The 24,599-nt window shown below is 40.2% G+C and overlaps 2 protein-coding genes across 2 annotated transcripts; one reads left to right on the top strand and one right to left on the bottom strand.

The window, feature by feature from the left end:
* Nucleotides 1–2,137: 2,137 nt before the first annotated feature.
* Nucleotides 2,138–16,719, bottom strand: LOC131086396 (disintegrin and metalloproteinase domain-containing protein 9-like). Its single transcript, XM_058029391.1, has 22 exons — nucleotides 16,650–16,719; nucleotides 14,687–14,784; nucleotides 13,755–13,831; nucleotides 13,015–13,093; nucleotides 12,172–12,248; nucleotides 11,177–11,393; nucleotides 10,754–10,819; nucleotides 10,602–10,673; nucleotides 10,099–10,271; nucleotides 9,557–9,641; nucleotides 8,570–8,691; nucleotides 7,549–7,720; nucleotides 6,676–6,765; nucleotides 6,260–6,455; nucleotides 6,032–6,137; nucleotides 5,588–5,762; nucleotides 5,128–5,208; nucleotides 4,334–4,439; nucleotides 3,513–3,645; nucleotides 3,052–3,115; nucleotides 2,663–2,715; nucleotides 2,138–2,216 (listed from the first exon to the last, which is right to left on the bottom strand). Exons 1-22 carry the CDS (start codon nucleotides 16,717–16,719, stop codon nucleotides 2,138–2,140), a joined length of 2,391 nt encoding a protein of 796 aa, XP_057885374.1.
* A 1,884-nt stretch (nucleotides 16,720–18,603) lies between these two features.
* C8H10orf88 (chromosome 8 C10orf88 homolog) lies at nucleotides 18,604–24,296 on the top strand. Its single transcript, XM_058029479.1, has 6 exons — nucleotides 18,604–18,776; nucleotides 18,867–19,058; nucleotides 20,029–20,101; nucleotides 20,660–20,866; nucleotides 22,111–22,580; nucleotides 23,739–24,296. Exons 1-6 carry the CDS (start codon nucleotides 18,619–18,621, stop codon nucleotides 23,965–23,967), a joined length of 1,329 nt encoding a protein of 442 aa, XP_057885462.1. The 5' UTR covers nucleotides 18,604–18,618; the 3' UTR covers nucleotides 23,968–24,296.
* The last annotated feature ends 303 nt before the right edge of the window (nucleotides 24,297–24,599 follow it).

Raw genomic sequence — 24,599 nt, 5'->3', positions numbered from 1 at the left:
GTTCATGTTTTTACCCAGTCTTTATCCGGTTCTGCTTTTACCCATTTTTTACCCAATTCTGCTTTTACCCATTTTTCACCCAATTCTGCTTTTACCCATTTTTCACCCGGTTCTGGTTTGACCCATTTTTTACTCAATTCTGCTTTTACCCATTTTTTACCGATTCTGTTTTTTACCGATTTTTTACCTCGTTCTGCTTTTACCCATTTTTTACCCAAATCTGGTCTTACCCATCTTTTAGCCGGTTCTGGTTTTTACCCATTTTTCACCGGGTTCTGGTTCTGGTTTGACCTATTTTTTTACCCCTTTGTAGTTTTACCCATTTTTTACCCAATTCTTCTTTTACCCATCTTTTACCCGGTTCTGGTTTTTACCCATTTTTTACCCAATTCTGCTTTTACCCATTTTTTACCTGGTTCTGGTTTTCCCCATTTTTTACCCAATTCTGCCATCACAATAAGCACAAGAATTCTCTTTAGCTCCGCCTGGAGTGTCAAAGGCTGAGCCCTCCTCCGTGCCCCGCGGTGCCTTTTGTGGTGATCACAAAACAAAGATACAACCACGTGTGCTGCCCCTGAGGATTTATTTTAAATTGTCATGTAATAAATAAAATCAATGTTATATCATACTTGAGGTCTAAATGACAGGGATATTTAATAAGAACAGTTTGAGATTCTGAGGGGTCAAAGAAGAGGACACTTTGGAAGACGCAGATTTTTTGCCAGCAATCTCTTTTGGGTTCTTTTTTCCAGCTCTTCAGTGATGTGGCCATCTGAGGGTTGGAAATATTCTCTCAGTGAGGCCACCCTGTAATTTATTCACTGTTTTCCCCAGTTTGCACTCTGAGATTTGCATGAGCACAGCCAGGGCGTGCTGCAGTGCCCAGGGAAGGAGGATGCACACCCACAGCTCTGTTTTGGCAGTGAGGTGCTCTCTGCACTGCAGCTGGTGGAGACTTTCCCTGGATTTCCTGCATCCATCTCCCACAGAGACATTTGATGGAGCCTATTTGGAAATCTTTTTCCCTCCATACATCCTCTTTGAAACCAGTGCTGGTTTCTAACTGTCCCATTCAGAATGACAAAAGTTAAATCTGTTCCTTTGGTGGTGGAATCAATTTGTAGGGAAAAGGCCAAGCTGCCACCCCCAGTAAACCCTGTGCAGCTGCAGAGGTGTTCCCAATATCCCACATTTTCTGTAACAGACATGGATGGGTCCTTTCACACTCAGGACATGACCCACAGAGTTCCTGGTGTCCTCAAGTGAGGTTACTTTTTTAAATTACCTGAAATGCAAGCTGACCTGGCTGGTGGGGTGTGAGAGGTGGGCTCTGGGCTGGTGGCACTCCAGGAGTTCTGCAGCCACAATTCCAACTGGACTGCTGCCAACAGGGTGTCAGGTTGTGTTCTGACTCTGGCAGTGTTGTTTTGGTTTACTGTGTTGTTTATTTTTTCTTTTTATTTTCTCCCCTAGCAAAGAACTGTTATTCCTGCTCCCATATTTTTGCCTGAGAGCCCCTTAATTTAAAATTTATAACAATTTGGAGGGAGGGGTTTACATTTTCCATTTCAGGGGAGGCTCCTGCCTTCCTTAGCAGAGACCTGGCTTTGCAAACCAAGACACAGGTGTCAGGGCAGGGCACAGGGACTGTCCCCAAACCTGGCTCTGCAGACCCTGAGTGTCCTGAGGAGAGGAGAGGAGAGGAGAGGAGAGGAGAGGAGAGGAGAGGAGAGGAGAGGAGAGGAGAGGAGAGGAGAGGAGAGGAGTTAAAGTGCAGATCTCCCATCTTTGAATGATGTGAACAGCAGAGTTCACTTCTCTGTGGCCTGAGGGGGAGGCAGCAGTGCCAGTCCTGTCCTCTGGCACTCCCCCAGGTTCACTCCTGTGCACAATGACCTCCAGGGTCTGATCTGTAAAACTGAGGTAGAGGAGGCACAAACACAGCCAGCAGCAAGGAGCAAAACCCTGGGGTGTGCCCAGTCTGTGCTCAGAGCCCCTTGGCACCCAGGGCCAGGAGGGACCTGCTTCCCAAAGGCAATTTGGCTGCACAAGGACAGCACTGGAGCATTGAAATCCTTTCATTTGTTTTTCAGGCCAGTTTTTTGTCAGAATTGGCCGAGGGTTCCCAAGAGAGTTCTCAGACAATTGGTCTAGGTGGGACTGGGGGTCGCTGAGGTCTTGAGGAAGCTGCAGGAGGCTGGGTTTGGACTGGCTGCCTGAAGAGTGGAAAACACATTGTGGTTAGTATCTCATGACTTGAGACACCTGACATTTCCAAACTGGTTCTTTACCATTTTTAAGCAGTTTCTATCATTTCCACCCAATTCTCTCTGCCCCTTCCTCTCCCGTGCAGCATTTACCTGTGTTTATGCCAACATTTTTCCTTCAAGCCTTTAATCTATGCTTGATGCTGGATGAAAAATCTGTTAATTAAATCTAATTAATATATTAATTAACCTAATTAATTTAAACTTAATTTATCTATTAATTAAATCTAATCTAATCTTTAATCTATTTCATGATGCTGCATGAAAAATCCCCCTAAGCAGGACACGGGACATCAATAACTTCACTTACAGCAACATAAACATAGGGAAGATGAAGTGAAGAAGGTTTTAAACATAGGGAAGATTAAGTGAAGAAGGTTTTAAACACTACAAACCTTGTACCAGGAAAATGCAATATGGTAAAAATATTGTGACTGGATGCAGCAGGCTGGAAAAGACATTGCAAAAAATGAGGTTAGCAGAAAACACAAAGTGTAGGTAAATTTTCAGTATTAAGCTAATGCCATTTTAGAACTGGCTGTCATTTGCTGGGACTTTCTTCATATTCTCTTGCAACATTTTGTTTTGATAATTTTTATTCTGTTTTATCAGAACTAAACCCACAGCCTGGCTAAGCAGCGTCCCCAGTGTTTGGCCAAAGAAATAACAGAGGTGGTTTCAATGTATCAGAAAGTCACAAAGCCATGATTAATGCTTTGGGGAAAAGGCTCTGTGCAGTCTGGATTACCCAACATGAAATAATCCAAGTCTCCATCTATTTTACCTGATTGTTTCCTGTTTCATGACTTGCTCTGTTGCCTTGCTTTGGTTCCTGCCCATTGCTATCCCTGAAACAGAAACCACATCATCAGGAATCCTTCAGGGGTGCAGCATTTTCCAAGGACAGAGCTACAGCTCAGAGCTCTGGGCTCTGCTTTGAGTCCATCCTGCTCTGGACTCGACAGCAATTTCAATATGCTCTGCCCCTGTGTTTATACAATAAAATTATCAACAAAAATTAGGAAAGTGCAATGGATTTGGGGAAAAAATGCTTGAGAACAGACAAGTGGAGTGTCTGGATTGCACCTCCAAGGAGCAGGGATGGGCTGTTAACTCCCCACTGCTGCTGTTAGCAGGGCAGCTTGTCCTGCAGGAGGTGTGCAATATTTTGTGTAGATAAAGCCTTGCTGCACTGCCCTGGGGCACAATCTCATGCTGGAATAGCACCTGTGAGAAGGGAAATACCTGTGCTGTCCTCTGCTTTTCCTGCAAAGTTTTCTCCTTATTGCATCACGTTTAAACACTGCTACTGCAATGAGGATGGCTACAGGCAGCACCAGGAGGAAGAAAATCAGCAGCCCATCCCGAAGTGATGTATCTAGGGAAAAAGAATTGAAATCATAGAATTTTAAATAATTTAAAAGCTATTAAAACCTCTTTTTGTTTTACACAGTACAATCTTCAAATTGTTGCAGAATAGCATTAACAGTTTCACTGAAATTTATAACATGTTGCAATCAGAAAAATAGGATTTGGCTTTATGGTATTACAAGTTCTTTCTGCCTTGCCCACCCTATGTATATGCAGTGTTTTTCCTTTTCCATAAAATGTTTTCAATAATTCTGAAGCAGACAAATTCGTTTTTTATTTGCTTACCACAAGTGCTCTGCATGTTTGCTTTCCTAAACTTTTAATAAATACAAAAAGTTTTTTCCCTTTCCCAAAGTACAAATTTAGTAAAATCCAATGAAGTTCTGCAGAAAGTAACAGAGATTTTCCTCAGAAAACTACAGATTATGAACTTTGCTTCTAGACAAAGAGATGGAAAACATTTTGTTTGTAAAGGCCAGCAAAAGCTACTTCATTACCAAATAATAATGTTTGTTCTTTGAGTCAGTCCAGGACTTGGATCTCATGGAACAGAAAAAAACATTAGTGTGCTATTAGTAGATTTTTTTAATGTTATTAGTAGATTGTTTTTATGTTATTAGTAGATTATTTTTATGTTTTTAGTAGGTTATTTCTCAGTCCCTGGGGCAGAATGAGGGCCAGTTTCAGTGTCCTACCTCTGTGAGCTGGGCCACTGTCAATGCTGCCGCCGTAGCCAGACTGGTTGCAGAAAGGAGGGGCCCATCCCGGGTTGCAGTGGCAGTTCCCGTTGTTGTTACACACCTACAGCTCAAACAAAAGCGACTCGTGAGTCAGGCAGGGACAGCCCCCAGGGCTGTCACACCCCTGCAGCCCAAACACAGGGATTAGTCAAACAACACCTCATTAGTCAAACAACACCTCCCCGAGAGTGGCCACTCAAACCTTTGGCATGGATTTGGAGCTCCATGCATGGAATTGCATGTGGAAGTAAAAAATACTGCATAGTATTGCATGGAGATACATGAAATATTAACTGGGAATAAGCTCTGCCCCTCCATAGCACCCCAAACCACTGGGGGATTCTGATACCCCGTGGTAATTCTCTCTATATTAACATTTGTGTTATCTGCCTGCAATTCATCACAGTGCAGAAACCTTCTTAGTTTTACAACTTTTGGACTCCATTTTGATTTTTCACAGAGACATATATAAATCAGGAATTACCAGATCATCATCCTCAGAGGAATATTTTCCTTTTGTAATTCACCAGCTCGGTAATATTAAAAAAAATTCCCTTGGGAAATTGAGACAAAATGCCTCTCAATGTTAGTGCTAAGGGGTTTCCAGTGTTCTGGCAAATTACAGGTAAAAAAAGTGGATTTAACTTTTAATACAGATCAGGAAAAAGCAAACCCACCTGCTTGGTTGTTGCTTAAAAGCAGGGAATTTGCACAGTCTAGAAACAGGACACAAAGCACCATCTACTCACCCCATTATTATTACACTTCTCCTTTACATCACAGCTGTAGCCCAGAAATCTTGCATCAAGACATTCAAAACCTAAACAGGCCTGCAACAAGTAATTAGTGTCTTGCAAACACAAAACTTTAAAAATTCCCATCCTTTTATAAATATACTATATAAGTGCATACGTTTACAAGCTTTCACTTACATGTTAAGAAAAAGGACTGATACAACATTCAGTATTTCAGAATTTTCTAACTTTATTTGTCTCAGGTTTGCTTAACTCTGTGGATGCACTTTGATGGACTAATTTGATAATGTAGCATCCCAGTTTTTTGAAGAGCTAATTAACTGTTTGCATGTATTAATCCCAAAAGATTTTTATTGTGTTATATCATATGAACAAGAGAGCCAGGGAATATTTTTGGAAGTTCAGAACCTTCCACATGGAGTATATTCTGTCAGGCTGCTGTGGTTCCTCTTACCTTGTTCTCTCCACAGGCTGTACCATCATGAACTTGGGCAGGATCGGGGATATCTGATCCTAGGTCAAAGTCAGAGGACCAGCACAAAACCCCAGAGGCATTATTGACAACACTCCAGGCTGGGAGGTTCTGGAGACTGACAGAGGTGCACTGCAGCTTCCCACACAGACTGTGCCTGTTGGGAATGAAGGATACTCTGAGACAAGGTGAACAGACCAAAATCAGGATCACTGTAATCCATTCCAGCTTTTAGTCAGGATCAGTGCAAATCCAATCCAACTTTTTAGCTTGCTTTAAAATCAGGATCAGTGCAAATCCATTCCAGCTTTTTAGCTTGCATTTGAAAAAAATATTCTTTTAAATCTCTCATTTTAAGACTTCGTAACAAACATATTTTTTTACATTGAAGATTTTAAGGTTAACTTTTATTTGGTGGTGACTTACTGGACAGGGCATTTCTTGTACACTCCACCTTTCATCCCACAGTTTCCAAACCTATCTCCTTTAATATTTGCTTTTTCAAAGCATATATCAGGTGCTTTTCGTGCCCCTGTACAAAAAAAAAAAAAAAAATAGTGAATCTCAGTAAGGTGTCTGAAAAACACCAGAAAGAAAAATTTGAAATGTTTATCAGGAGCCTACAAATGGGTTTATATTAAATGCCAAGCCTACCTTTGCCATAGATGGATTCACACTGTGCATCAAAGCTCTGGCACACCCCATAGTAGCAATAAGCCTTGCTGTTGCTGCAGGGGTGGCCATTCATGATGTAAACATCATCTGGGCAGTAGGCAGTGCTTCCATTGCAGTACTCAGGGAGATCACAGGCATCTTGTTTGGCTCTGCACTCTGCTCCTGCCACTTTAAACTAGACCAAAGAGGGAGAACACTTTCAGTATTGCAACAGAGGAAGTTCTAGAGTGAAACAAAAACAACTGAGAAGATTTATAAGACAAATTCTCTTCTTTCATACTCTCTTACTAGTCAATGTCATTTGAAAATATGTCAAGAGGACTAGGATAGCTGTTTTCAACCACTAAAAAATGCCAATGAACAGTAACAATTGAGTTTAATAAAGCATTGCCCACCTTGCAGTTTTTGCAGCACAGTCCTTGAGCACACTGGGAGCCAGGGGTGAGTTTGCAGGTGGCAGCATCACAGCAGGGGTTGGAGCATTCCTGACAACATGGAAAGGGGATAGTGTTTTATTTACACACCCAGGAAAGTACTCACCAGCCCACGCGGATGGACAAGGCAAAGGTTAAATAACTGTGTCAGATTCTCACATTTTCTTGCTGTAAAAAGAACCAGCAGATATTGCTGCTGTCTTCTGTTTGTACTAGTCAGCAGAAAATCACCAGTTTGGATGGGCTGTGGCACAGGGATGCCAATGGAACCAGGGCTTGCTGGCAACCTTTTGATTTATTGCTGCCTTTTTTGAGACACTTTTACCTTCTGAAGAATGAGCCAATACCTCCTGTTCTTGGAGGGACATTTTGACAATGCAAATGTGACTCTTAAAAGTCATTTTGTGTAGGAAAAGGTGAAGGGTTGCAGTTGACAAACCTGTCCATGTTCTATAGATAAACAGTCTCTGTCATGGAACAGAAATATCCATGATGCTAAACCAGCACAAAACCTAGTGGTGTCTCACACACAAGAATTTCACTTCTTTCTCAGCAGTGTCTCAATGCTTTGTGCAGTCCAACAGCCCTTAACTGAGTCCACATCAAAATCAAAGCATGATTTTAAACTTTTACTAACATTTATTTTGATATTGCTTGCAAAAATGCAAAATTAGAAGGAAAACTCCTCAGATAATAATGCAATTAAGCCAGTATTATATAGAACAATATGATATATGATATGATATGATATGATATGATATGATATGATATGATATGATATGATATGATATAATATAATGTACAACAAGTATCCATCTCAATTTGATGCATTACCTGTGGTTTGCCACAGTCACATTCTTCATTTTTATCCACCACATTATTACCACAGACAGGTTCTTTGTACACATTGCTTGTTTTGGGAGGATTTCTAAGGCAGTTTCCTCCTCCACCTAGAATAAAGGCCTCAAAATCATCAGCACTGCAGGTGCTGAAATTCCTGGATCCACTGGAAAGGATAATATTGGATTATTATAAATATTTTGCTTACAGGAGAACATGCAACTCAAGCTCTTAAAATATTGTTGTTCCATAATAAATACTGTATTTCATAATGCTAGGAGATCATAAACCAGTTAATTTTATTTTACTTTGCATTAAAGTGCAGTACCAGAAGTTTAAAATACTATATTAATATGAATGCTTTTAGAGGCCAGAGATTGTCTACTCTGGTGTCCTGTATGAAACAGGCCTCAGAAATTCTATACTGAGTGTAAAAATGTTTAATTAAAAATATTCTCAGGAAAACATTCATCTTAATTTGGAGTCCCTAAGAACTGAGGAATGCCCCTTCCTAGAGTAGTTTTGTCCAGTGTTCAGTTACCCTGATTATTAATACAATTGGAGATAAATAAAATATTATGATCTTTTTCTCTTAAGGGGAAGCCAAAGAATAAATGAACTGAAGTAAATGTAAGACAATAAGTTGTTTTTTTTTTTTAATTAACTGGTAAATAATTTGTTGCATATTTGCACAAACCCAGTGAGTACATGTAAACATTCTCAACAGGGTGAAAAAACCCCAGCAAGACATTATTATTAAAAAAAATTAATTAAGTCCAAATATGTTTTTAGGAATGTTACAAATAAGAATGATGGGGTCAGAAAAAAGATGAAATTTCATGTAAATTAAAATGATGTCACATACTAAGTCAGTCACTCCACCTCTGTGATCAAATTTTTCAAACAACTCCCCATCCACTAAAGCTCTTCCAGATTCACAGGAGTTTCACAGCTTGTAAGGCATAGTCACTGCAAACAAAATAAATTATTGAAATAAAATAAGTGGAAATCTTACTTATCTGTGCTGTGCATGATATAGTTTGCAGGACACCTCTTGTCATCATGTTTCATTCCCAGGTTGTGCCCCAGCTCGTGTGCCACCACTGTGGTGTGCCGCAACATTTTGTCATGATTCAGCTAATAAAGAGAATCAAGTTTCAAACAGTGAAACTGTGGAAAACACTGTCTGTACCCAGTGATTTACTCCCACCACAAAGCTCTCAGGGACTGTGAAGGCAGGATACCAAATTGTATTGCAAGGTGAAAGCAGCAAGGACTGAAAATTTGTAATTTTATTTTCAGGTAGGGCCAGATTCTGCCACTCCTTCCCTGAGGATCACATTCTGGATAAGAAGTTGGCAGCTGGTCTGGATCACCATTGGAGGTTTTATTCTGTGATTCTGTTCTATTTTAACACTGTTAGACATTGATTTCAAAGGAGTCTTCAACAACAAATGTAGTGGCAAAGAACAGGATCTGCTTCTGAGATTGTCCACAATATTGTGGCATCCATACTTTAAGGACAGGAACCTCTGCAGTTACAGGTTCTGCCCCAAGGGTGGGAATAAAAATAGTTTTGTACTAATTTTTTAAAAAAATTTTGCCTGCTTACAGTCCTATTGTGAGGAATTCCAGACACTTGACACTACAGTGCATTATGTTCACTTTCTATTTATTTAAAGATTATTTTGTAGTTGCATTCCAATCCCAACCTCTGTGGTTATAAACTTCAATTGTATAAGGATGAGATTATGCAATATTGAGTTTGATGAATCACAAAAGATGACCAAAGGGATTTGTTGAAGATTAAATGAGCCAAATAGGCTGGAATTTGACAAAGAAATTGGGAAATACTTAAGAAAAAATAAAAAAAGATATAAAAAAAGCACAACTCTTTAAGTAAAAAAGACCATGAAAGAAATGAGCCAACTCCATGACCAGGGTGAAAATAGGCCAAGGACCAGGGCCAATTTCTTCCATACCCAAATGATGATGTACTCACAGTGCTGATTGACCCTCCCTGGACATGTGAGCACACAGAGCCCACAAAAGCCATTCCAATGGATCCACTGAAAGAGCTTCTCCCTCTGCAACAAGAGCAGTTTGGAGGTGGTGTTAGAGATGGGTTCAAAGTTCATGATTTCTACTAAAAGACACTGATCATTTGGAAAGAAATATTGCAAGGCAAAATTTGGTCTTCCTGAAGTCAAGAAGGAATTTATCACCACAGCAGGGTTTTATTCTAATTAATAATGAATATCTGAATAAAAGCTTGAAAATAATGATCAAGCCCTTAAGTCTGCTGTGTCAGTGCACTCAATTACAGAAAGGCCAAGGAGGGAAGGGACCTCTGGAGGTCACCCTGTCCCTGGAGCTGATTAACTCTTAAGAATCCATTAGACTTTCTTGTCATTTTTCCAGGTTAAACCATTTTGGAAGTGCAGAGAATTTTACTCCAGCTATAATTTAATGAATATACAAGCCCCAAATCATATACATTAACATTGGCAGCATGGCTGGTTTTGCCACTGGATGCAAACTTACATTATGAGGTGAGCAACGTCATTTCTTGAGCGCTTCAGGAGATCCTTCTGTCTCCAAGAAACAAATCTACTCAGCACATCCCCAGCTGAACCATCCATCACAGCTATGTGGTTGGTATCTGTCCAAATCTCTAATCCAACCAAAACAATCTGGATGTTTAATGCACTATACATCTGAAAAAAAAGGATAATTAATGTCCCTTAGCTGTTCTGATGGAATTCTGAAAGGTGACTCAATTACTACTGAGTAAACAATAAGCTGAACATAGTGACCAGGACATAACTTCAGTTTCTTTGAAACTCAATATATGATAATTGTAATTGTAAGTGAAGTATAAAATATTTATAAATTGTAAACTAAATAAAAAGATTTAGAATATAAAATGAAGTATGACTGAAAACTTTATGAAAGTACCTAAACATATCTTTTGGGAAAGAAAGCTGCTCTTCTGAACACTATCATAAAATAGAAAATGTTGAATCCAGGCAATTTATCTCACCTACCCCATCAACATAATTAATGAGCTCCACTGTTTCCTTTTGCACTGCAGCAGAATCGGAATTCTTCAGCAAAAACTGTAAAATACCATAACAATGTCAGAGAAGAAAAATGATCAAAACAATAAAATGTATTTAGTGTTGGATAATATAATTACCCTGTTGTGATCCACAACCACAAATAACTCTACATAGCTTTTCTGGGGCAGGACAGCTCGCTTCTCCTGCAAATGAGAAAGCACAGCAAATTAACATAATGAGTTTGCAATGCTGCATTTTGTAACGTGGCCTCAATTTGTGTCAGATTACCCCACAAACGTCTCTGTGTCAGTAATTCACAGCAGGTCAGACACTGGCATGCATGAGCTCAATGGCAGCTTGTGCATTGCATGTCCTGCCCACAGCTGCCCTGGCCAGACCCTGCTGGGTGAGATCTCACTGCGCTGATCTTCTGCTCCAGGATTTCCTCAGCAGGGCTCCCACCAGCCTGGTGTCCATGGAAAGGCCACAAGGAAATGTCCAGCAAGAGCCCTGGAGATGCCTTGGAGCGCAGCTCAAGGGAGAAACAGAAATACATTTACCCTGAGGAGCCTGTCCCTGCTGGAGGTACTGTTTGATGAAAATGTGTATTTCACAGATGGCTTCACAAACATCTCATGCTCCAGGCTGCCCTTCAGCACCCCACAGTGGAAGGGGATACCCTGCTCATCTTCCAGTCCATAAAGCACATGTTCAAATGTGCTGGATGTGTTCAGGGGCTCCATTCCATACCATCTGCCTCCAATGTAGAGAATTCCCCTAATAATCATAATAGAATAAAACATTATTTCATCATTTTTCCCTCTTGGTTATGACTAGATGAATGAATAACAGCTGGAAACTTAGACACTACATTGAAATAAATTATTTGAAATAATATTAATATACATATTAATAAAACACAATTCAGTCTTTTACAATAAAAGATAATAAAAGACTAAACAGAACTTATTTAAAATACTCAACCAGTGTGGGCTTCTTGAATCAGTTAGAAAAGGAAGAAAAAAAAGAGAATGAAGCCAATAGTAAATGTTACTATTGTTAGTAAATTGTTAGTAAATGAGTCTGGATTGTGGGTACAGAGCTGATGCAAAGGGTCCTTTCAGCCCTCTGATCATTTAAAGAACTGCCATGGGTGAATTTTATCCCATTTGTGATTTTATTGTATTTGAAACACAAAAACCAGTTCAAATTTGGACAAATTTTTTTCATGAAAATGGTTTGTCTTTTGAAAGGTGCCCATTCATAAAACAGAGTTGTTTGCAGGAGTGTTTTAAGTTCAACAAAAGCTTCATCAAGGTAAGATTTTTTTTCTACAAAGGTATCTCTGGTCACAACACTCACATCTGGAAGCCTCAGGTTATGCCCAGTTTCTCCCTACATTTATTACAATTTCTCTCATATTATCTTTTTTTCCGTGCAGGAATTTTGGAAAAGAGGAGAAAAAGTGGGAGTTGAGGGCAACTATAAAAGCTTTAATGAGTTTCAGCTTCATCAAAAGGTGAAATATTAAAAAAAAAATAGGAAGAGGCAATACCTAAGGCCATCACATGTGCTAAGAGCAAGTGTGGAGTCAGCAATTCCTTCAACAGTGCCATGATAATAACAGTGTGTCTGAAAGGAACAAACCCACATCATTAGTGACACAACAAGGTGGCTGCCTTCAACTGCAAACTAATTTTCTAACTAACCACATTATTTCCATGACATCAGGGCTGGCTGTTAGAAATTTACAGAGCTCCCTACTTGGAAAGTGATCCTGACTTTCTTGGAGGAGAATATCCCCTGACATGAGTACCTAAAGTAGCCTTTGGTCCCTTGGTTCTAGAACACAGCCAGCTTTTTAGTTTAACTCATCACCATCTTTTAGATTTTTATAAATTTTCATAGTATTTTTATAAATTTATAAAATATGTTTATATTTTTAATCTACATTGCTCATCCTGCTTAAGAACTGCTCTGAGGAGATCTTTCATGCACAAACCACCCAATTAAGTCTCACTGAGCTCATGTGGAGTTTAAAGATGAAATTAAATTTAGAAGTATTTATAAGGCTTATTTGATACAGGATTGAAAAACTACAGAGCTTTGATGCTGCCATTGCACTTTAACTTGCATATTATGCAAAGATGGCTGAAATTCAGGCCGGGCATAATCTCCTGGGAAATCTTTCACACCTTGGGGAACAGGGGGGCTGCACCCCACAAACAGCCCAGTCCCCCTGAACCTCATCTTTAGATCACTGGTAACTGTCAAACAGAAATGCTCCACTGTGAAAACTCACCAAAGTCTCATTCCCAGCAAATCTATTTTTTCTTGGCTCTCCTGGTTTTTGAGAAAAAATTCTGCCCCAAAGGGGAAGTTTTATTATGTACAATACCTCATTTTTGGATGGTGTTGCCTGCAGTTTCCCATTTTCCCCATATGTGTACAGCTTAAAGTTGTCACTGAGAAGTTTTCTGGAAACAAAAATAAACTACTGCTCTTTTAATGGTCTAAAAACAAGAAATGAGTCAAGGGTCCTGGTAAGTGCTACATTCTGTTACCAGCACACTCAGTGCTAAATTATTATTAAAACCCAAGCACATGAAACAAAATACTTTAAAACAAGCTGGAATTTTTGGAAAATAAGTTATCTTGAAACATTTATTTTAACTAAAATATCCATAGAAAGGAATCTAAGCAAACACAGTTGCATAAGGACCTGGCCTATTACAGGCTCAGGAATGAGGAATAAGAGAAACAGAAACATTTCTTAAAATACAACAGAGCTAAAATCCCTATGACCTGCTAATAAAAAACTAATATTGAACTGAATTCTAACTTTTCCTAAGGATTTTCTGAAATGTTTTGTCTTGCACTGCTAATAAAAAAATAGTCAAAATTAATTTCTTCAAAGCTAGAAAAACTTTTATTCCCTTCTATTTACAAGATATTACCATAACAGAGACACTATATTTACCAGTATTTAACAGAGTTGTTAAATACAGAGTTGTTAAATATAGTTGCTACAATCTGACATTTAAATGGTTTCTTCTGAATTTTTCCAGTATAAAAATTCTTCTCTGTATGCAACTAACCCCGAAACAAGACAATTCCTTAGAACACTCTATCACATACTTATTTCTCTTCAGCTTTAGGAGGTATGTTCCATTTCTGGTTTTAACTGAGTAAGAAAGATTGTCATCTGAATGCTCCTGAAAACAAAAGAAAATATATCACTTAATTAGGTGATTTTTCTATTTGGTTGTGTTTATTCCATGTTTTGCTTGACAAGAGAGGCTCAGCTACTGTGTAGGTTTTAAGTAAAAAATCACAAGATTCCTAACTCTCATATTTCAAACTCTCAACAGCAAAGTGAACATTCTCTCCTATGTAAAGTGCAAATTCTATGAATCTATATTTTCATTTAGACAGGAGGGCACAGTCCCTGAATGCACTCTTTGCTCAGTACCACATCGTGCTTTGTGACACTCCTTATGTAAATCAGATAAACGAGTCCCAGTCTTTTATCCCCTAATTTGCTTGCACAAAGATGACTAATGTTGTTTCATTAACAGTTATTTCAGTAAATGAACTCAGCATCTGGCACAAAGGTGAGTGACCTCAGGACTGAAGAATTAAGGCTCAGGTTTCTCTTTTAACTCATCTCTTAACCTGTGCCACTCTGTGGGACCATTTTTATCCTTTGGGTGCCACATGGCTGAAATCCTCTGGTTCTTATCCAAAGAGCAGAACATGGACAGCGTGGATGTTAGCTCAGGTTCAACATCTAATCTGACTCAGAAGAAATGAAAATATGCTTCATGTCCCTTCTCACTTCTGTCTTACAGGGTCATTAACAGGATTAGAAGTTTGGAAGGCACTCAGAGTACAATCACAGACCTTTGTGGGAACAAATTTACTTAAAACTAGCTGAAAACACTAAGATTCAGAAGAGTGAGAGTGGGGAACATTTCATTACAAAAATCTCTTTATACCATATATTGTGTGTATGTGTAATGAAGGACAGCATCAACAATCAGAAAAAAAAGAAAATCAGAATAACAAACCTCGTGAGAAAATGGGGGATGTTTCTCTCTGCCTGTCAGACTTCGAGGAATGATTATTTCTAATGTAGAAAGTCTGGATGTGTGTTCAGAGGATCCACCTGAAAATAAAGTTTGAAATTGGTAAAGAATCAGAAAGAATAAGGCATTATGTTGGCACCTGCACAGTGGTGATAGCCAAAAGCCTACTCTGATCCAGCCAGAAATGGAGAAAGAGTGAAGAGCTCAGGAATGATCAAACTTTGAAAAAAGTTACTTCAGATTGAAGCTGGGCTATTCTGGGGCACACAAAGAAAAACTATCAAAGCATTTAAACAAAATCTTAATTCTCTCATATTCTGGATTATTAACTTTGTGACTTTATCATTTTTTCCTCCATGACTGACACTTTTAACCTGATGTACCACAGATAATTGGTGCAGCTAGCCTTCTCCTTTTTCCATTGTCCTGAATAAGGAATACTTTTAGTTGTGCTCTGGATACAATTTGTTCCCTTCCCTTCCCTTCCCTTCCCTTCCCTTCCCTTCCCTTCCCTTCCCTTCCCTTCCCTTCCCTTCCCTTCCCTTCCCTTCCCTTCCCTTCCCTTCCCTTCCCTTCCCTTCCCTTCCCTTCCCTTCCCTTCCCTTCCCTTCCCTTCCCTTCCCTTCCCTTCCCTTCCCTTCCCTTCCCTTCCCTTCCCTTCCCTTCCCTTCCCTTCCCTTCCCTTCCCTTCCCTTCCCTTCCCTTCCCTTCCTTAGAAAACGTGGCTCACCACGCTGCCTCCTGCCATTGCTAATCTTGCGTTTTGTTTGTTCTAGCAACAGTCAGATCTTTGCAAAAGGTTTGTAGCCTTTTACATGATATCAGAATTATCTCCAGAACAACAGGCAAATGCAGGAAGCTAAAGATAAGAAGGCTGCCAAGTGTCTGGTTTCAGGTAAGTGGGTTTATAAAGACAAAAACAACCTCCAGTGACTTTAAAAAATTGTGTAAAGTTGAATTAATCTTCCTTTTCCTGTCTGCTCATCAACTGGTTTGATCAACAGAGACACAACCATTGCTTTTAAACAGAATCAACAATAATAACAATGGAAGTGGTTTCTTCCTTATTAAGTTGTTCTTTTATAAGGAAACAAAGAGATTTCTTCACATTTACAGTAGTACAAAGTCACCCTCAGCTTCCCCATTCCTGTGAAAGGAATTCATAATTGCACAAAAGTCACACAACCAGCCATTCAAAGTGAGGAGGTTTCTCCAGTGTAATGATGATCTCTACCTGTTAGATAGCATCAGGTTTTTTAAAAGCTAGGTGCAGGTAGCATATATTTAACAGTACAGGCTGCAATTGCAATCAAAATGTGGAAGCTGATATTAGCAAACTGATCTGAAAAGAATATCAGCCCTTCATGTTGTGATTTTGCTCTTAATCTTCAATAATTTTATTATCTAAATCACAAAATTCATTTTGTTTCATGAGTCAAGTGTATGTTGAACTAACCACGGAGATGCTCTTTTAACAATTCACATTTTGACACCTGAAAGCAGGAAACCATCTTTGATGCACGTCATAAAAGTACCACTTTCTAAGAAACATTTCAGGTGTTACACTTAAATCTAAAATGTGAAGCCAAATCATAAATGGAGATGAATTAATGAAAAATTCCAATGAAATTGGAGGAATTTCCCTCACATCAGAGAAGAAGAAATGTTTTCCTACCATCCCTACTAATGGTGAGAGTGACAGCAACTGCAGTTGTCACAACCAGACAATGATGGATTTACATACCTATGACATCCAGGAGGAAAAAACCCCAAAAAGAGCTCAACTATAAAAAGTTTCAACCTATAATCTTTTCCAAGATTCTCTCAATGAGCAGGGCTGCACAGAGAGAGCTGTGGCACAGTGTCAAAGGTTTGCATGAGTACAATCAGTGTCCAAGCAGACTTGGAGAAAACTTTCTGAACATGTAAAAAAAAGAAAGCTTACCTTTTATCCAAAAAAGGTTTCCAGTAAAAATTAGTCCAAAAGTGAACAAAAAGAAGCTGTGCATTACCATGACTTCCTAGAGAAACTACTGCAGCATCTGAGCTGGCTCTGGCTGCTCTGCAGGGAACCAGAAGACCGAGAACCGTCTGCTCCAAAGGTAAACAAGAGAAAAAGCTCTCTGATACTGCATCTCTGCTGAGGAAATGGGAAGTAAAATTTAATCCACTGGGCTTGTGAGAAAACTGGTCAGACAGCCTAATGCAAATAAAAAGCAGCACGTTCTTAAATGCTGATTGGTGAGTCCCGTGTCAGGATCAAACTGGTTTATTCCAAAGGACTTTCATCCCACGGTGAGATCATGTGAGATTAGAAACATAAAATATTGCTACTGACAAATGCAGTGTTTAGGATGGTTATCCTGGCTACTGCCAGCTCAATAAAAAACTAATGTGAATCAATTTACTCTTTGAAATTTCAGCTTATTTTCTTCCATTTTTTTCAGCTTTACTTTAAAATATAATGCACACGAACACATGAAAATCCCCAAAACAGAGGTTCTACCCAGTCCCCTCTATGTTAAACACAATTCTTCTCACCAGATGTCCATAATTTTGTGCAGATCATTGCTCCTCCAGGATCAGAGTCATCTTCCACGTAACCACATTGTCACCAAAAGCAGAAAATAAACGCTTCTAAAAGTGGATGAGTTTGCAACGCATTTCAGAAGTATCACACGCATTTAGAAACACAAAAATGAGGCTGAGACAACACACTCAAGCATTTACATTAATTAATTTTAATTAATTCTTTGATTAAAGCAGAGAAAATGCATTTTCCATTGCTGGTAAATGCTATAAAACAATGCTTTAAGTGACAAAAAGCAGCATGCTGGCTGTATTTGCAGTATTAGTTTGTCGAAGCCCGTCCAGGTCCATTTCCAGAGAGTCACAGACTGGGAACAGCCTGAAATTCCTGCACTGAGCACTGCTGGAAGCAGAACTTGACACCCTCATTCCCTGGGTCTGTCTGCCACAGGAGCAGCGTTCCCCAGCTCCAGAAGGTGAGATCCTACTGCAAATTAAATGAACCCCATCTTTTATTGATGGCCTCTTTTATTCATAGCTTCTCTCCTGTGTGGTGGACTATCAGGACACAATTCGGGAGAATCCCGCTGATGCAAATTTTGACATATTAACAAGTTTCACAGAATCCAAGAACCATTTCAGTAGAAAAAGACTTTTGAGGTGTTGAGTCCAACAGGGGAGCCTGTTCAGAGCTGGATCACACTGTGGGGGAAGAACCTTTTCCTAAAATCCACCCTAGACCTCTCCTGGCACAAGTTCAGTCTCTTCTCCCAAGCCACCAGTGACAGGACAAGAGGATATTGCCTTAAGCTGCACCACAGGAGGTTTAGGGTGGACATTATGAGCAATTTCTTCTCAGAAGGAGTGGTTTGACATTGGAATGGGCTGCCCAGGGAGGTGAGGGAGTCAGAGGTGGTTAAGGAAAACCTGGACGTAGCCAAGGTAAGGTTGGCACGGGTCATATTTGGGACTCAGTAATCTCACAAGGTGTTTTCCACGCGAATTAACTCCGGCCCTCTGCGCCCCTTGGGCCATCCCCGAGCTGAGGGGGCCGTTCCCCGGGATGAGGGGGCCGCTCCCGGGATGAGGGGTGCCATTCCCCCGGGATGAGGGTGCCGCTCCCCGGACTGAGAGGGACGTCCCCCGAGCTGAGGGTGCCGTTCCCCGGGCCGAGGGACGTCGTTCCTCCGGGATGAGGGGTCCGTTCCCCGTTCCCCGTTCCCGCCCCCGGCGCTCCCTCGGGCGGTTCCCGCCGCTGCCCAGCGCGCACGCGCGGAGCCCCGGCGCTGCGCAGGCGCGTCCCGGCGGCGGCGGCCGCTGAGGGTCGGTCGGTGCCGGTCGGTGCCGCTGCCCCGCTCCCGGCTGTCCCGGCCCGCGGCTCCGCGATGTCGAGCGGCTGCGCGGCGGCGGAGGAGGAGGCGGAGGAGGGAGGCCGGGAGCCGCGCTGTGTGTCGGCGCGGTGCTCCTGGCCCTGCGCGCCGCCGGGCGGCCTGGCCCGGGCTCTGTGCCTGCGGCGGGGTGCGGGGGACGGCGAGGAGCCCGGGTGAGGGCGGCGGGCGGCGAGCGGGAGCGCCGGGCTGGGCCGGGCGGGAGCGGGGCCGAGGGGACAACGCGTGTCGCTTCCCCCCCGCAGCGGCGAGGCCGTGCTGGCGGAGCGGCGGGAGGGCGGCGAGGAGCCCTGCGAGCTGCGGCTGCAGTGCCGGCCCGGCGCCGAGATGGTGTCCGTGGGCATCGTGAGCCAGGCCCGCAACATGGAGGTGTACGTGGGCGAGGAGTACTGCGGCACCGGCCGGGGACAGAGCCGCGGCACCCGCCCGGCCCCGGGGTGAGTGGTGGGGCCCGCACTCTGCTGTGTGTGTCCGTGAGGTGATGCTGCTGTTCGACACCCGGTGTCTGTAGCAAGGCTGAGAGGACTGAGGTTGTTCAGCCTGGAGAAGAGAAGGCGCACAGGGAGACCGTAGAGGCATTTCCACTGCCTAGAAAGGATGTGAGAGAGTTGGAGAGGGACTTTGGACACGGGCTTGGAGAGATAGGATGGGGGGGAATGCCTTCCCACTGCCAGAGGGCAGGAAGAAATTCCCTATGAGGGTGGGCAGGCCCTGGCACAGGATGCCCAAAGCAGCTGTGGCTGCCCCTGGATCCCTGGCAGTGCCCAAAGCCAGGTTGGACAGGGCTGGGAGCACCTGGCACAGTGGAAGGTGTCTCTGCCATGGCTGGGGTGGCACTGGGTGACTTTAAAGGTTCCTTCAAACCCAGCCCATTCTTGAGTTCTCTGAAGGTCTCTGTGATAAGTAGTCATGTCAACTTGAAAGAACAAAAGAGAAAATTTTAAAAAGGAGGTTTTGTTTTCCCCTTCAGTACTTCCGTCCCTGCTTTGCCGGGGGAAATAAGGCAATGTTTCTATTTTGTTTTTAAGTCATTACATGGCACATCTGCTCCTTAATTAGCTAACTGGAAACCAGCCGACTCAGAGCCTCAGGGAGGGTGGGTGAATAATGTACTGAGCCTCAAAAGCTTCTCTAGTGCACAGTGCAAGCACACATACAAGTAATTTTTACATAAATATTTCATAAGATTAATTACAAGTTGTATATAAGCATTAAAGCTGTTATTAGAAAGTAAAAATCTGCTAAAACCTAGAAACTAAAAGTGCTGTTGGGAACCATAAATCTGCATTAGAAATGTGTTCCAGTCAGTCTTGTTTTTTATATAAATATTTACCAATATAGTGTATTTCTACGAAAGAAAAGTACCTTGTAAATTGATGTCACAGCTTGTTTATTTTGTTTTTCTAGTGAAACTGAAGAGGTTGCGTTATACCACAAGTACCTTAAGTTTGAATGCCCTGCAGCCTCCTGTAGAATTAAGGTAGGGAGTTGAACAGCCTTGTTTTGATTTTTTTCCTATCTTTTTAATCACTTAATCTACTTAATTGCATTGCTCTTAGTAAAATTATTGGTTTTATACACTTCATCTCTTGACATAATCATCACTTAAAAATCTGTTGGCTGGTACGTTGTGTTGATGGCAGAGTGCTCCTTTTAAATTGGTATCTCAGTTTTCTTTTTGTGAAGACTTTATATGATACAGATAATTTAGTCTTAGAGAAAAAATAAACTGCAGATTTGTGATGAGAGCTGTCAGCTCTGGGGTTAAATAAGCTTGTGAAAATTGTGTGGTCACGACTCTTAAATGCTTAGGAAAAACTTCATTTATCTTTGGGGTACTCAGGCACCTCTGTTCCAGTCAGAATTTTATGGGGAATAATAGCAAGGAGAAATTGGCTTAGTTTCCCTGGAAAAGAGCTCATCACAGTTTTCCCCAAGGCTTAAAGAGCAATGCATTGTCCCCTCTGTACAGAGAAGACATAAAATGATTATTTTTTTTTCCCCTAACCAAAGTATTCTTTTTTCCTTCTTGCAATAGCTGCTCTCCTTTGGTGAGAAACACAGAATACTCATCAGTAAAATAATTCTAGAAGTGAAAGCAGTGTCTGCAAAACTAGCAACTGATTTTCCTTCACTAGGCTCAAGCATAGATCTAGACAGAGTGCAAACTATAATGGAATCCATGGGATCTAAGTTGTCTCCAGGTGCTCAGCAGCTCATGGACATGGTCCGGTGTCAGCAGAAGGTAAATAAATCACTTTTCCACAGGCACAGAGTGGCACTTCACCAGTTAGCAATGCTCTAAAGAGATTTTGGGGTTTTTTTAATCTGTACTTGCTGCCATTTTCATCCTGATTTAACTGTGTTGCCACTCAAGTAAGTGCAGGGAGTAAAGACTATTTTCTCCAGGATATTATTATTATTATTATTATTATTATTATTATTATTATTATTATTATTATTATTATCGTTATTATTATTATTATTATTATCGTTATTATTATCGTTATTATTATTATTATTATTATTGTTAGCATTAGTGTTGTTGTAATTTTAAGCTTCACTGCTTATTAAGGATGGTGGGCATTTTCCTTGGAATGTTTGGGGTGTAGATAGATGGGTTGGTTTGTCTCTTTAGTGGTCATTTTATATATATACATATATATATATATATATACATACATACATATATATATACATACATATATATATATACAACATATATATATACATACATACATACATACATATATATATACATACATTTACACATATACATATATGTGTGTGTATATGTATATATATGTGTATATATATGTATATATATGTATATATATGTATATGTATGTATATATACATATATATGCACACATACATACATATATATATACATACATATACATATATGTGTGTGTGTATATGTATATATATGTGTATATATGTATATGTATGTATATATACATATATATACACACATACATACATATATATACATACATACATATACATATATGTGTGTGTGTATATGTATATGTATGTATATATGCATATACATACATATACATATATATATACACACATACATACATACATATATATATATACCCGTACATACATATACACATATACATATATATGTGTGTGTATATGTATATATATGTGTATATGTATGTATATGTATGTATATATATGTGTATATATGTATATATATGTATATATATATATTTATAAGAATCCTGAATCCATCTTATGTCAATAATTCAGTTTTGGGGACACAGCATGGTAAAAATGAAGTCAGCAAAGCTCTTTTCTTACTTAGGCACTGACAAGATAATTAATACTTCATACCTAACAAGAAATGTAGTTTAAAATTATTTAAAAAATCTTTACTAGTAGAGTGCAGGGTTATAATGTATCTGCTGTTATTGCTGTATAATTTCCAGTAGATCTGAAATCTCAAATACTCAAATGGGTTTTTCTCCCCTTCAGAACAGTTTCCCTCTTGGAGACAAGCTCAGTTGGATCATGGGGAGGAATTCTGACTTTGGAGGTGACCATGCACTGGATGGAATGCACAGAGCAGCTCTGCAGTCATCACTGAGTCCACCAGCCAGTGAACCTTTGCCTGTTAAAAATCATTTAACAAGTGAGGCAGTGTATAAAGATGTAAAAATAACTCATGATCTGAACTCAGAGCTACCTGAAAGAGGGAATTCTTTGGATTCTGAAAGACTTCCTACCCAGCAAAATGCAGTTGACCTCAGGAATGATTTGAAAGTCATGGGATCTCTGCAAGTGCAGCAGCAAGCAGGTGAAACTCCAAACCTGGCCAGCCCACAGGTGCTTCTTCCTTTTCTTCAAAACCTGTGCACTCAGGTGAATCACCTTAGGCTCAAGGATGGAGAGAGGCACCTTGGGAAGAGTGCAGTGGCCAAGGAGGAGACTGCTCAGAGTGCTGGGTGAGTTAAGTTTGGTGAATCTGTCAAAGTAGCATTGAATATTTACTGACAAGTTTAAACAAAATGTGTAATGTAATTTTCTTCTCAGCAGCAGCAATAGTGAATCTTAGAATATGTGGTTTTGAAGGCTGTGTTGTGATGAACATTACAAATTTTCAATTTCACAACTTTTTTGAATGTAGGAGTTTTTCAGAAGAAGTCACATCATTTGTTACTAAACTGTTTTGTGTTACCTGTCTTACCCCTGGCTGTCTGATGGTCACAATACAGGGGAGAAAGGGGAACTAGGAGGAGAACAGAGGACACCTAAACCACAATAACATAACTGTACATCACTAAAGCTGTTCTTAATATTCACACAATAGTTATCTTTTAATAGTGAGAGCCAATCATCTCATTATCCATCTATAACATCTTCTGCCTCCATTTAATCTAATTTAAAAGCATGTTTCTTCATACACATTTAGCTTGTCTTTCTCATATACTATATTTCCATTTTGATTACTTTCACCCCTAAATTCTCACATCTTCCCTTTTTCACACAGTGTGCCACAATCTTTGTGCTGTACTTGGTGTGAATCATCCCACTGATTTTCCTGTTCCTCCTCACTTGTTGGCATTTACAGTGCAGGTGTCACAGTTCCCCAGTTTGGTACCTCAGGAACAAGAGTGGAACTCCTGAGATGTGGGAATCAGGATTTAATGGAGACTGAATATCTCAGCTCCAGTATTTGTACAGAATGCAGATACAAACCCAGAGAGTTGCATGGTTTGGATAACTCTTGAGGCACTTTTGCTGACAAGAACAGTCTTCCCTGCTGACAGAATACAAACTGTGTATATTGACTTGTGTGGATTTTGTTTTATGTAATTAAGCTCTCTAATGCATATTTGAGCCTTTGAAAAAACAAGGTTGAAAGAAGATGACCACATACAGTAGCATGTTCATGAAAAAACTGAGATTTAAAGTTTGGCAGGCAGAGTATTTTGCTTGTGCTAGAAACCCAATGCCTTCCAAAGTTCACTGCCTAATAAATGAAATTTTACATTTAACAGATATTCAGGTGCCCAGATCTCTATATTGCCCCTTGTCATTAAGAAATAGGTTATATTTATTCTTATAGGTTATACTTATTCTTGTCTTTGCTTTTCTTACAGAGTGGAACAACAGCCCATTTGCTCCTATTTGGAAAAGATCATTTCTAAAAACCTGGATCTGATGGAGAAGAAGCTAATGGACTATATTGACTGCCAAATCCAGGCTCTTCAGACACACATAGACAATAAAATGTTTCTCTTGATGGACTTGGTTCAGAACTCAAAACCAAACAAAATTTCCCAAGCACACTATGACTCCAACGAGGGGTTTTCTAATGGGGAGAGATAGAGGGATTCACAGGTGGGGCTTCAGTGTGAGTAGCTGGAGTAATTAATTAACTTTACAAAGCTCAGTATTTATGCAGTTCAAACTATGAAGAACCTCAGTGTTGTTAACTTGCATTTTGTTACTGTAATTCTATCCACTGTTGTACACACTTGGTAGTTTTATGAAAGATCTTAAGAATGTGTTTTTTCCTAAATATAAGAGTTTTGTATGCCCTTTGTGGCTTATTTATTTAAAGAGCATTGCTAGAAGCTGTATGAGCAGTCCCCCAGTTCCAGTTTGAATAATGGAGTGCTCTAAATAAACTGAGTTACTGCTTATCTTTGTACCTACATGGAATCAGCTCACTTTTTTTTTTTTGTTGTATTAATTTTGATGTGAAGTGTGTTGCCAGTAGAACAGAATGCAGTTTGTGCTTTTGCTTTATTGGCACTCCTGTTGAAGACATTTCTTGTTCCATCTCTAAAAGGAAGGGATTGTCATTGCCTGATTTGGGATTGCCTAGTTTGTGGAGCTGTCTTTAGAGAGCTGGGGGAATGTGAACCCAGCCTGGCTCCTTTGGAAGCCTTGTTGGCTGTACAGGCACCTGAATTAGGAATCCAGGCTTCTTAAGAGATACCTAAAACAAGATTCTG

The sequence above is a fragment of the Melospiza georgiana genome, chromosome 8 (genome assembly GCF_028018845.1).
Source record: "Melospiza georgiana isolate bMelGeo1 chromosome 8, bMelGeo1.pri, whole genome shotgun sequence".
In the NCBI taxonomy this organism is placed as follows: Eukaryota; Metazoa; Chordata; class Aves; order Passeriformes; family Passerellidae; genus Melospiza; species Melospiza georgiana.
This window is presented reverse-complemented; position numbering and strand designations above follow the sequence as displayed.